The 14,173-nt window shown below is 41.6% G+C and overlaps 1 protein-coding gene across 10 annotated transcripts in view; it reads right to left on the reverse strand.

Moving 5' to 3' along the window:
- The window catches only part of IQSEC1 (IQ motif and Sec7 domain ArfGEF 1), a 440,052-nt gene that overhangs the window by 146,180 nt on the left and 279,699 nt on the right, over positions 1 to 14,173 (reverse strand). For all 10 annotated transcript variants that reach the window (XM_089678737.1, XM_089678734.1, XM_089678733.1 and 7 more), the window contains one exon: positions 9,627 to 9,906. In XM_089678737.1, the coding sequence (XP_089534863.1) occupies positions 9,627 to 9,906 (280 nt within the window). The remainder of the gene's footprint in view (positions 1 to 9,626; positions 9,907 to 14,173) is intronic.

The following is a 14,173-nucleotide window of genomic DNA, read 5'->3' on the forward strand; positions in this document are numbered from 1 at the left end:
ACTTGTGTCGGCATGTGGCCTTTCTTGAGTAGTGGCTTTTTTTTGCAGCCCTCCCATACACCATATTTGTGGAAAATTTGTGATATTGTTGTCACATGCACATAATGACCACTCTTTGTCATAAATTTCTGACACTGCTTCAGAGGTGCTGTAGGCATCTTGGTAGCCTCTCTCACCAATTTCCTCCTGGCTCTTTCATCCAATTAGGAGTGACATCCTGATCCAGGGAGGGTCTGTGTTGTACCAAATACCTTACACTTCCTAATAGACTTCACTGTGCTTCTAGGCATTGATAAAGTATTTGAATTTTTTTGTGTATCCATCTCCTGACTTTAACTTTATCCAGGAGATCTTTTGACAGTGCCTTGCTACCCAAAGATGATTACTTGTTTCAGTTGCACTACCAGGGGCTGAAATGCAACAGCAAAGATCTTTTCATGATGACCTACCGTATTTTTCGCTCCATAAGACGCACTTTTTTCCACCCAAAAAAGGGGGGAAAATGTCAGTGCGTCTTATGGAGCGAATATAAAGCGGCACGTCCGGTATTTCTGCCGCCACCATGTCAGAATACCGGACCGGCCGCTCAGCTGTTCTCTCCTGCAGGGCCTTACCTGTTCCTCGCTCCAGCGCTGCACAGTCTTCCCGCGCTGGCTTCTGTGACAGCCGGGAGCCCACTGCGCATGTGCTGCGCTTTGTGAATGATCCGGTGTCTTCTGGGACACATGACAGGTCCCAGAAGGCGCCGGGCCATTCACAAAGCGCAGCGCTTCTCGCGCATGCGCAGTGGGTACCCGGCTGTCACAGAAGCCGGCCCGGGAAGAAGAGGGAAGGACAACTCCGCGAAAGTGGGAGCGGGTACTTGTCAAATTCAAGTACCTGCTCCCCCTCCCTCCCCAAAGGTCAGCAGTCTCTGGTCATTCCCTGCACTGTCTGCAGTCTCTGGTCATCCCCTGCACTGCCTGCAGTCTCTGGTCATCCCCTGCACTGCCTGCAGTCTCTGGTCATCCCCTGCACTGCCTGCAGTCTCTGGTCATCCCCTGCACTGCCTGCAGTCTCTGGTCATCCCCTGCACTGTCTGCAGTCTCTGGTCATCCCCTGCACTGTCTGCAGTCTCTGGTCATCCCCTGCACTGTCTGCAGTCTCTGGTCATTCCCTGCACTGTCTGCAGTCTCTGGTCATTCCCCGCACTGTCTGCAGTCTCTGGTCATTCCCTGCACTGTCTGCAGTCTCTGGTCATTCCCTGCACTGTCTGCAGTCTCTGGTCATTCCCTGCACTGTCTGCAGTCTCTGGTCATCCCCTGCACATTGTCCGCAGTCTCTGGTCATCTCCTGCACTGTGTCCGCAGTCTCTGGTCATCTCCTGCACTGTGTCCGCAGTCTCTGGTCATCTCCTGCACTGTGTCCGCAGTCTCTGGTCATCTCCTGTACCATGTCCGCAGTCATCTCCTGTACTGTCCGCAGTCTCTGGTCATCTCCTGCACTGTGTCCGCAGTCTCTGGTCATCTCCTGCACTGTGTCCGCAGTCTCTGGTCATCTCCTGCACTGTGTCCGCAGTCTCTGGTCATCTCCTGCACTGTGTCCGCAGTCTCTGTCATCTCCTGCACTGTGTCCGCAGTCTCTGGTCATCTCCTGTACTGTGTCCGCAGTCTCTGGTCATCTCCTGTACTGTGTCCGCAGTCTCTGGTCATCTCCTGTATTGTGTCCGCAGTCTCTGGTCATCTCCTGTATTGTGTCCGCAGTCTCTGGTCATCTCCTGTACTGTGTCCGCAGTCTCTGGTCATCTCCTGTACTGTGTCCGCAGTGTCTGGTCATCTCCTGTATTGTGTCCGCAGTCTCTGGTCATCCCCTGTACTGTGTCTGCAGTCCATTGGTTCAGAATATTTTTTTTTCTTGTTTTTCGCCTCTAAAACCTAGGTGCGTCTTATGGTCAGGTGCGTCTTATGGAGCGAAAAATACGGTAATCAAAATAACCACAGCTGATCACAGTTGAAAGTCAAATGGCTTTATGTGTCATTGAGAAGCTGATTAGCTACACCTGATTGAGTTTACAGGAGGGGGTGATCCTTTTTCCAACTTTCTGGGGTTTTTTTCTGACATGTTGGTGTTATATCTTTCACTTGGATGTTATAAATTGCACTGAGTAACTATACAGCTGGATAAAACAAAATCTATGTCTGTCTTCATTTCAGGCTGCAAAGCAACATAATGTGATTATTTTAAAGGGGGCAGGTGATTCTTTTCTATACCCACTGCAGTTCTCTGTGTTTGGGCAGAAGGGGGCACTGCAGCTGCAAGCAACTCTGCAATTACAGGAGCTAAGACCAGAAGACCCTGTGTCAGATCTCTGGTGATATGCGACAGCTTTACTACCAGGAGCTACATAAAACTGTCAGCTGTAAAGAAAAAAAAAATAATTCCACAAGGTGACATGTACCCTGTTGCACTTTATTCATAGTAAAAATTAAGAATGCAGCGCTAATTAACAGTCCCTAATATAAACTATATGAATAAACTTACACAGTACTGTGCAAAACTTTTATGCAGGTGTAAAGAAATGCTGTATAGTGAGAATGCTTTCAAAAATATATATTTGTTTATTTTTATCTATTTACAAAATGCAAAGTAAGCAAACAGGAGAAAAATCTAAATCAAATCAATACTTGGTGTGACTACCTTTGGTTTCAAACTGGCAAGTCTTATGCTTGCACACTTTGTACACTTGCACAAAGTCAGGAATTTTGTAGGATTAAAGTCAGATGTATGATTAACCAATTATAACAAGCAGGTGCTAATGATCATCAATTTCATATGTAGGGTGAAACACAGTCATTAACTGAAACAGAAAGAGCGGTGCAGAAGGCTTACAATATGGTGAGGAACAGCCAAACTCTGCTACTAAGGTGAGGTAGTGGAAGACAGTTTCATGACACAGGTCTTAGGCTGGCCATACATTATACAATTATCTTCCAATTTTCTGCCCAATTTCCTTTAGATTTACCTTCAACTGTGTAGTGCAAGGGCCTGCCTAACTGGATACAACTGAAAGTGTTGTTTAGGTTTGTCCTCCTATTATATGGTTTTTGGTAAATCTAAACCAAAAATCTCCAGATAATTGTATAATGTATGGCCAGCCTTACACCATGGCAAGACTGAGCACAGCAACAACACAAGGCCAAGGTCTCTCGCAGGCAAAGATTTCAAAGCAGACAGGGGTTTCAAGATGTGCTGTTCAAGCTCTTTGAAGAAACCGGCAACGTTGAGGTCTGCAGATGCAGTGGTCGGCCATGGAAAATTAATACAGCAGATGAAAGACACATCATGCTTACTTCCCTTTAACATCGGAAGATGTCCAGCAGTGCCATCAGCACAGAACTAGCAGAAACAATTGTGACCCAGGTACACACATCTTCTGTCCTGAGTCTGGCCAAAAGTGATCTTCATGGAAGAAAAAAAAGCCATACCTCAAACATGGAAACAAGGAAGTGACTATGCATGGAAACATAGGAACTGGGGTGCAGAAAAATGGCAGCAGGTGCTCTGTCCTGATGACTCAAGATTTTAAATATTAGACTGTAGCAGGAGGCAGTTTGTTCATCGAGAGCTGGAGAGCGGTACAATAATGAGCATCTGCAGGCAACAGTGAAGCATGGTGGAGGTTCCTTGCAAGTTTGGGGCTGCATTTCAGCAAATAGAGTTAGAGATTTTGTCAGGATCAAAGGTGTCCTCAATATTGAGAAAAAGAGGCAGATATTTATCCATCATGCCATACCATCAAGGAGGCATGTGATTGGCTCCAAATTTATTCTGCAGCAGGACAACCACCCCAAACATACAGCTAATATCATTAAGAACTATCTTCAGTGATAAAAACAAGATATCCTGAAAGTGATGGGTTGGCCCCCACAGGGCCCTGATCTCAACATCATCGAGTCTGTCTTGAACTACACGAAGAGGCAGAAGGATATGAGGCAGTCTACATCCACAGAGGATTCTGGTTAGTTCTCCAAGATGTTTGGAACAACCTACCTGCCGCGTTCCTTCTAAAACTGTGTGCAAGCCTACCTAGAAAAATTGATGTGGTTTTGAAAGCAAAAGGTGGTCACACCAAATATTAATTTGAATTTGTCTTCTGTTAATTTACTTTCCATTTTGGTAATTGATAAAAATAAACTGTTAACATTTCTATTTCTGAAAACATTCTGAATTTACAGCATTTTACACCTGTCTAAAACTTTTGCACAGTAGTGTATATTCGCTCTTGAGAACGCCGTTTGATTGATGAAATGCATTGGACAGGGTTTGGACACTGCTATGTCACTCTGGTGTGTGTTCCAAACACCAGCATTCCACAGGCTATTCCAGATGTCATACAGGATTGTACCGAATGATGCTGCTGTTGTGTATGAGAGGCATGTAAGTGTATGATGGTTAATTTTTATATATAGATTTTAATAAAGCAAGATTATAATATTTTGGATTTCCCGGTTTCATTTATGGTGCTACTATTGGAGAGGAAGAGGAGGAGGAGATCAAGGATTGAGATCTTGATGCTGCTTTAAAGTGGTTGTAAACTTCAGACATGAAATATGAACAAAGCATATCCTTCTATAGTGTGTCTTTGTCTCAGTCCAGAGCAAGTGTCATTTCTGTGTGCTGCCTCATTCCTCTGCTACCTGTATGCATCACTTCTGGCAAATTTTCTGATACCAAAAGAAAAAGGTGATGGGGGGAGGGATCCACAGCACACAGCCTGTGACTGACAACCTCAGCACTATTCCTGTGTGCTGTGTGAAGGGCAGTGTGTCAATTTCCTCCAATCAGCTCTTCTCACTGAGCTCTGTAGAGTATAACTTCAGCTTCCCACCCTGTTTTCTGTAAGCTCAGACAAACTGTGTAAATGCTGGAGTTTGAACTGATGATGAGAAGGAACAACTGCAGATAAAAAGGAGGTTTTGTATCATCCCTGTTTATCACCTGAGGCTAGTCATCTCACTGGGTATATTGCCAAAAGTATTGGGAAACCCCTCCAAATCATTGGATTCAGGTGTTCCAATCACCTCCATGGCCACAGGTGTATAAAATCAAGCAACTAGGCATGCAGAGTACTTTGACAAACATTTGTGAAAGAATGGGTCGCTCTCAGGAGCTCAGTGGATTCAAGCATGGTACCGTGATATGATGCCACCTGTACAATAAGTCCATTCATGAAATTGCCTTGCTACTAATTTTTCCGCAGTCAACTGTTAGTGGTATTATAACAAAATTGGAAGCAACTGGGAACAACAGCAACTCAGCCACAAAGTGGTAGGCCACGTAAAATGACAGAGCAGGGTCAGTGTATGCTGAAGCGCACAGTGAGCAGAAGTCCCCAACAGTCTGCAGACTCAATAGCTAAAGTGCTCCAAAGTTCATGTGGCCTTCACATTAGCACAACAACAGTGTGTAGAGAGCTTCATGGAATGGGTTTCCATGGCTGAGCAGCTGCATCCAAGCCTTAAATCACCAAGTGCAATGCAAAGCGTCGGATGCAGTGGTGTAAAGTACACCGCTACTGGAGTCTGGAGCAATGGAGATGTGTTCTCTGGAGTGACGAATCACGCTTCTCTGTTTGGCAATCTGATGAATGTGTCTCGGTTTGGCGGTTGCCAGGAGAACGGTACATGCCTGACTGCATTGTGCCAAGTGTAAAGTTTGATGGAGGGGGGATTATGGTGTGAGGTTGTTTTTCAGGGCTTGAGCTTGGCCCCTTAGTTCTAGTAAAGGGAACTCGTAAGCATATAGGCATATCAAGACATTTTGGACAATTTCATGTTCCCGACTTTGTGGGAACAGTTTGGGAAAGGCCTCTTCCTTTTCCAACATGGCTACGCACCAGCGCACAAAGCAAGGTCCATAAAGACATGGATCAGTGAGTTTGGGGTGGAGGAACTTGACTGGCCTGCACAGAGTCCTGACCTCAACCCAATAGAACACCTTTGGGATGAATTAGAGCGGAGACTGCGAGCCAGGCCTTCTCGTCAGACATCAGTGACTGACCTCACAAATACGCTTCTGGAAGAATGGTCAAACATTCTCAAAAACACACTCCTATACTTTGTGAACAGCCTTCCCGAATAGTTGAAGATGTTACAGCTGCAAAGGGTGGGCCAATTCAATATTGAACCCTATGGAGTAAGATTGGAATGCCATTAAATTTCATGTGTGTGTAAAGGCAGGCGTCCCAATACTTTTGGCAATATAGTGTATGTAAGGGTTTACAACCAATTTAAATTGTGGCATAAATCATCTGATCAGTATGTGGGAGAGAAAGGAATCCTCAAGTACTGAAGACAGCACAAATAGACCCACTTAGACCCATTCATTTAGGGGGTCCACAGTATCAAGGAATGTTTGTACACTCGGTGGTACACTAAGGAAAGCACTATTGCATTCGTAAGGAAGAAGATAGAAGATTTATTAATTTCAGGTACTTATATAGCGCCGTCAATTTACGCAGCGCTTTACATACAAATATTGTACATTCAAATCAGTCCCTAGATTGATAAAGGATATCACTGTCATTTTGTATAAGGACTGTTGAGTGCAATGTTGGTGCACTGTAGTGTAAATTTTTAGATGAATCTTTTATTTTTATATATTTCACATTCATTTAATGAGAGCAATTGTAATAAGCATAATTTGAACACACGGAATATTATTTCATAGTTGAGTATTTTAATATAATTCACATGTGCACATTATATCTAGGTAAATGATATATATGCTTATTCATGTAGTTCATGTTAAGAACTGTTGTTAATTAGCGCTGCACTTTTTATTTTTACTGTATGTGAAATATTCAGGGGGATATTTTGTGTTCAGCAGCTTGAGGGGGTCACAGTTTTTTTGTATAGCACAGGATAATCAGCTTCTCTTTTTAACGCATAGTAAGCCAGCATATATTGCAAAATGGCTGAATTCCTGGAATGAAGCTTTAAAGGATAAGTTCACCTTTGTGAACATGTCATCTGTTACTCCCATATTTAGGGTGTAAAATGTTCAGCATCTGCCTCCTCTCCCCCCATCCTCTCAGTCCCTGTGACAGCGGGCTGGGTATCAGCTCCCTGCATCCACTGTCACAGTTCAAAAGAGCATGGCCATGTGACATGACTGCATCATTCATTTACAGAGTTCGGTGAACGAATGCCTACATGTACCATCATCCAGTGTGGAGGCCAGCTTGCAGTTCTCAATGAACTACCAGGGAGATGAACACTCTGGTAGTTCTTTGATTTTCCTGTCATTCTGTATGGGAGGTACGGGCAGACAACTACACAGATAAAGCCTGACAGAAGCATGACACTGAACCCGCGGTCTGCTGTTTGTGGGTGCAATGCTTTACAGCCTCCTAAAAAAAATAAAATGCACATTTTTTTACCTGCAAAAAAATGTGGATTTATTTATTTATTTTTTTTAAGTAAACTTATCCTTTAATATACAAGAGAGCAGAATGGCAAAACATGTCAGTGTAAGCTTTGGTTTTCTACCACAAAAAACATTGTGTAGGCTTATTAGCTCACAACTAACTGTGCTTACTGTGTACAGTTTCTGATCCAGTGGTACAAATACTCTTAAAGGGGAGAGGGAAATTTAGGGAGTCTAACTACTTGTTAAATTTTACAGCTCTTTAAACTTTTGGGAACTAAGTTTCATAAAAATCCCACTATATGTAATATTAAAAAGTATGAAGGGCCTATGGGGAATGCTTTATATGAAGATTAGGGTGAGGTTGGGGTTTGCTACTACCATGGGTTCGAGACTCGTGGTCCCGAAACGTTTATATGCAAATTTATCCAGGAGACTTTTTAAAATCATAATGCACTGCATGAACTTTGCACTATGGCTGAGGGGGGTCAATAAAGGGGCTTTTGGATTAGCCAGACCCCTAACTATAAATAGGGGCACAGGGCAGTCATAGTGTCAGTAAACTGGAACATGTTGTAGGGAAAGCAGACAAACCGCATAGGATGCTAGCTAGATGCTAGGGGGGTTGGGGAGGGTCTGCTTTTAGCTGAATTTAAAAATTTTTATGTAAATGTGAACAAATCCTTTAAGCTGTCTTGTGTTTGCAACACACTGCTGCATTCTATGAAAGGAAGTAAAACTAAGCGCTAGAATATTGTGCACCTAAAGCACCTCACAGTATATCATTCACATTTACCGTGCTCCCATTCCTCATGGATAAAATAAAAGTTAGGCATATACTAGTTAGGCCTACTGTCTTTGATTAAACCTGTCCTGCTGCTAGCAACATTGCAGTGCTCTATTCTCTGCAGTATATTAATTCTTTAGTAAAACTCCAGTCTACGCTTTTGTCCTAGCAAATTTGGGCCTTGTTTGGCTCATTAAAATAGTCAAATATAATTGCTGCTGGCCAATTGCACATTACTGTATTTGTGTATTTTCCTTCAAAGCTGCATGAAAAGATACTCCCTCTACTGTATGGTATTTAAAAAAAAATATTTTGATTAGTACGTGTCCCTCGTGGCAGTGTCCTCCTTTTATGACAGTTTGCCTATTATCCCTACAAATGTCAAGAATAACAAGATTTGCTTCAATCAGATCCACCTCTAAGTTCAGGTTCACCAAATTTTGAACAAGATTAGCTGAACCCTTGGCAAATTAAACCTGGGAAGATTTGCTCATCACTTATCTTTTTTCTGGAGATCCAATGTAAAAGATTTTTTTTTTGTGACTAAATTAAATATGCTTGTGACTACGTATATAGCAAGCTAGAATAGAGGAAAAATACACAGATTGCTGACACCACCTTCTAAAGATTCTAGTTGCCTTGTTGTCTGAGGCTTTTAAAGAGACATGTGGGATTTAAAAAAAAACAAACTTACATGCTCACCTAGGTGGATGTAGCATTGATCCAATGCTGCATCAGTCCCTAGCCGTATTTACACCAAGAACTGAGCGATCATAGACTGCTGTTTGCTATCGCTCAGTTCTTGGGTCCGTTCTGAGCACAGAGAGGAGACTACTAGTCTCCACTCCGTGCTCTGCCCCTCTGGCTTTGAATGGAGAGCAGGGCTGTGGAGGAAGTGGGAGCAGCTGGTTCAGGCTCTCAGCAACACACTGAGAGGCTGAGCCAGCTGCCAGTCAGGGATCTGGGCAGATCCGGACATTATTGTCAGGATCACTGCGGAGCCTGGACCATCATCAGCCAACAGCGGGTTTTATCTCATTTTCGGATGAATTTTAGGTCACATCATGCATAACTAAGTGCACTCCTGTGATCCACAGGATACGTATGGCTAAAAGAGCTTTGGCCATAAATCTCCTTTAATGTTTTGTATGTCACTAACCCAGAAAAACAATCAAGGTCAGAGAGGAGACAGAACTTCTAATCTGCATATGTGCTTTGGATTATAGACTCAGACAGTTCTGAAGCCGCTGGAGCATGATAGCCAGGGAATTAGTATTTTCTGGACGCGTAAGAAATGGCAGCCTCAGTAGCAATACAGGCTTCCTTTAACCATACACAATAATAATTATAAAATAGCCACTTCTTAGATGGACCACTTATTTTGGTGGTCTTTTCCCAGGGGGCATTGCTTGTTAATAAATAATATTATTACCTGCTTGTCCTGTAGGTCTGAAGACAGCTCATAGCTCTCAGATAATGATCGGGAGCGTTTAATAGCCTCTTCTTCCGCTTGCTTGCGCAGAATGGACGTGGAATGCTGCAGCTTCGGTCTTCTTGATCTTTGCCCAGGGGATACTGAATAAATCCCGTAGGCAGGATGATCGTACTGCTCAGGGCTTATCGACGAGCTGTGCGTTATTGAGCCTTGATGGTAACTCGATGAGCTGTCTAGGGAAGCACCAGTTTCACCTCCAGGGACCTCCCCTTCAACACTAGAGACAAATAACCAAAAAAACAGTCATAAGTTTCAAGAATAACAAAAAGACTTTAGCAATATAAATAAGATGGAGATCCAACAGAAACAGCTTTAAAACATTGTGCACAAGGCTGTGGAAGATATATATTCCAACAACAAAAAAAGGAAAATAATAGATAGCATAACACCTGATATATGATTACAGACTGCAGGTTTCATGCTATGAAACAAAAGAATTTACATACTATGAATGAAAGGACTTCCACAGAACAAATGCAAAGTACGTGTTCAGGGTGTGCTACTTGTGTCAGTCTTTCAGTCTTATCCAAAGGTCAAAGTACTCTCTGATCCTATAACTATCTGTTCATACATTTTTGGTCACAGTCTTAAAGCTGAACTGCAGGCAAATATGAAAAACAAAAAAAAACACCAATTTAAGCAGTTATGTATTTATTTTAAAGTATGAAAATATTAGTTTAAACTCAGCAGCTGAATTTGATTTGATATCTGCCTTTTGATATCCTGTACAGCACCACTCAAACTGGGGTGGAGGGGCAGGACTAGCTGCAAATCAGCTGTGCTCGATGCACAGGAGAAGGAGCCTAATGATAGGAAAAACTCTTTATCTGCTTCTGCTCCTTTATTGCCCAATCCCAGTCTGGAGGCAGGCATGTCGTATTGCTCTAACTGCAGCAAAGAAAAGTCAAAAAAGTCTAAACTTTAATGAACTCTTAAAGTGACTGTAAAGCTATATATTTATATAAAATAAACTTGCAGGTCTGATCTTACTTAGCTCAGGTCCCCCGCTGGCTCTCCTGCCCCCCCCCCCCAAGTGCCCCCACAGAAAGCTGCTTTTTATGGGAGCACTTGTTCAAGCTTGTGCCCAAGCTGCCCTGTCTGCGTCTGTTGACACAGACAGTGTGGCATGGCCCCCCCCAGAAAGAGTTGCTGCTTTCATGTGCAGCGCTGGATTGAAAATGGGCTCAGGTAAGTTTAAGGGGGGATACTGTGACACAGAAAGTTTTTTAACTTAATGCACAGAATGCATTAAGATACAAAACCTTTAGGCATTAGTATCACTTTAACAAAGTTTTTTTTTTTAAGCTGGAGAACAGAAAATGTGAACAAAAGCATATGTGGCGACCACAGTGACAAATCTGATTTCTATAATTTTCCCATACACGGATTGGTTGCTTTGAGGTAACTCTTTTGTTCCCATTTTCTTTAAATGGCCCTATTTTGGTTTTATATTATTCAAAGAAGTTATATTAAAATATAGATCAAATTCTGGTCCGACATGGCCATAGTAATACACCTTATCAAGAGCAAAATTGCCACAATTGTTCATTGAAGAATCATAATACCGGGTATTACCATTTTAAGATTTAGATAATCTTACACCTTTGTTCCGAGTAAATGATAGCTGCTTTGTCTCTGTGTTTAGGTGTCACAGATACATAATAAAAAATTGTACTTCTTAAAGCCAAAATCACAACCTTCAATACTGGATGCTGACTGAAGCCGGAGACAGTAAAGTCATTATTTAAGTAGGGAACTGATCAAATGTCTTTGTTCATATTGCATGGTTTCAAGGATGATGTTCCATAGAATGGGCTTTGTTATTTTGACATAGATTTGTAAGGGATTACGCTCATTAATGTTTTCTGAATTGTATTTTTGAGGGTGAAGAAGTCATTCCCTTCTCCTACAAGCTATTGATCCGTTATGGATTATCCTATTACTGAACAGAAAAAATCTCCCATCTCAGAAGCCTACACTTCAGTTATAACAATCTTTTCATCTGCAGCAGAGTAACAGCCTTGGAAATTGGAAAAATAAATGCATTACAAGACAGTGGGTATAGACATCAAAGAACAACTACAAACTTGTATACAAATAAGAGTTGCTCAGTCTAGAAAAATGTGTTACTACAATATGCATAGGTCATGGATACTAGAAGCAGTATAATAGAGGTTATCTGTGTTTTATCTGGTATGGATTCCTTAGAAACCATATAGTCATATTTACAACTATATCCATCTCTAGAGATGTGCACACAGGGTGTAGAAATGTCTTACATTCATGCCTAGCAGGTAGTACTGGATTAAAAGCACTTTCGGCCCTGGGCTGTGTTCCATTCATGCACCAGCTAGTTTAATAGGATCATGCAAAAGGGTCATTATAATGTATATATGTATCTGTATTTCAATGTGTACTTTTGGACATGGGTTTGTGAACCATCTCCGAAGGATTTTGAGCACAGGGTTTAAATTTTAAATTGAATCTGCAGATAATGATGATGACAATAAAAGATAATGATGATCATAGGAAAGGGCAGATAGATTGCCTATGACAGTTTGATTAGCTTGCTGCTATTGCTGTCCAGCCAATGGATAAAAAATAGGCAAAAGATTAGCAAAAATTGAAATTTACTCACTGTAAGCAGTACTGATGTGCAGCATCCCCTTAACCCTTCCCAAGTTTGGGGCCCTAGAGTGCTTCTGCCCTTTTTATATCCCACCATTGATGGTAGGTATATATTTGTGCTTCTCTCTGTCCAATCCACTCTATGGGAATAACAATGATCTGAAGTAGTATCTAGAGTGGCTTACAGGTAACAGAATTCCCGTGAATGTAAACATAACAGAAAATCAGCACAGGAAATACATAAGTAAATGACTGACTCAGGCAGTATCTCTCTATAAACAACCTTTAATTTAAACAATGACCACAAGTGTACAAATGAGATACCTGTATTTCTCCACTGAATACTAGCTGGCAGATGTAAACCCCTTTCAGAGGTTGTTATCTACCCGGACATCATGGAAAGATCCCGTGAAAAGGGGGGGGGTTGAATGGGGTGGTCAGAATTAAAAAAACAAACACAAAAAACCAAAACTATCAACCAACCCCCCCCCCCCCCCAATAAAAAGACATGAAGAGTGCATAGTGTGTCACACTAGTGTCTTCTGCTCCATTCACTTCATCCCCCCACAGGAAGTTTTTGCTCTAAGGGATTGCTGTGCATGCTGTTATTTAATTGTATTCTGTTCCTGTCAGGGTAAAATGTCACACTGTAAGGCCTCCATGAAGGCTGACCTGCCTCTTGCCTGAGCTCAGGACTGATTGCTGACATAGTCTTCTGGATAAAAGAGGAGAATAAACTGTTGTCTTAGTTTTATTATTATTTTCTTTATAAATCTGGCATCACCTTTCTTTTTTAATGTCTATCTATAATCCTCAACCAGGATAAATGACAACCTTACAACCTGACCCTCTTGATAAGGAGGAATACAAGAAGAGAATACAAGAAAATAATCAGTTCCAGCACTCTTACCAAAAGCAGGAGAGACAGATCACAGCTGTTTAAAGTGTTTTATGCACCATCCTGAAAAAATGTCCAGTGTAGTGCCACAAAACATGTTGATGCTGTTTTTATACTATTCAGTGAGCAATAAATGTTGAATTAAAGAATAATCCACTTCTCAGCTTCTCCTCCACATTTGGCACCTCTGCGGACACCACTTTCCTATTTTTTGGGGCTCAAAGACCTCCTACTAAGAAAATAATCACATATCAAGTAATTTATTGTAGGTAAGGTGGTAGTATTATAATAATTCATGGGCAGAGATTCAGATTATCATGGAAATGCAATTGTGAATATTTCTTTGTAAAGCTATGTGTACTAAGCTTGCATGCTCCATTGGATGATTTCACAATATATCTATTTTGTTTATGCTTACAATGTGTTGCTTAAAGTTGAACTCAATACAAACTAAACATACAGTTGATATAAACATAGATGAACTGTTTTACCTCTCAAAATAGCTCTCCATTGTTATTCATGCACTTTTTGCCGTAGCAAAAGAGGTGAATTTAATTGGTTTATCACAGATATGGAATAAGCTTGGGTGCCTCCATGCCCGCTACCTAGTGATTGGACAATGAATGCTCTTTCCAGCTGACACCTGGACAGTCATATGTTTTCCCCTTCTGTAAGCAAGCTCCCAGTTATAAACATGTCAGAATCATAGTACTGTGCGAAAAAGGCTAATTACAGAGGCTAATACAGATTTCAGGGCTTTGTATCAATAGTATTTAAATCAATATTAAACTCTAGAATTTTTTTTTTTTTAAATGGGCCCCTACAATGTTAAGCTATAATGTGTTAGTATGTACTGCATACTAACACATTATGACAGACTTACCTTTTAAACACATCCTTCCCCTGTGCTAAGCTGTTATCACTCCTGGTGCTTTCATTTTTGCACCTTTTGAATGGC

Source organism: Staurois parvus, unplaced genomic scaffold (genome assembly GCF_062004578.1).
Source record: "Staurois parvus isolate SC_StPar_1 unplaced genomic scaffold, SC_StPar_1.0 ptg000209l, whole genome shotgun sequence".
Lineage (NCBI taxonomy): Eukaryota > Metazoa > Chordata > Amphibia > Anura > Ranidae > Staurois > Staurois parvus.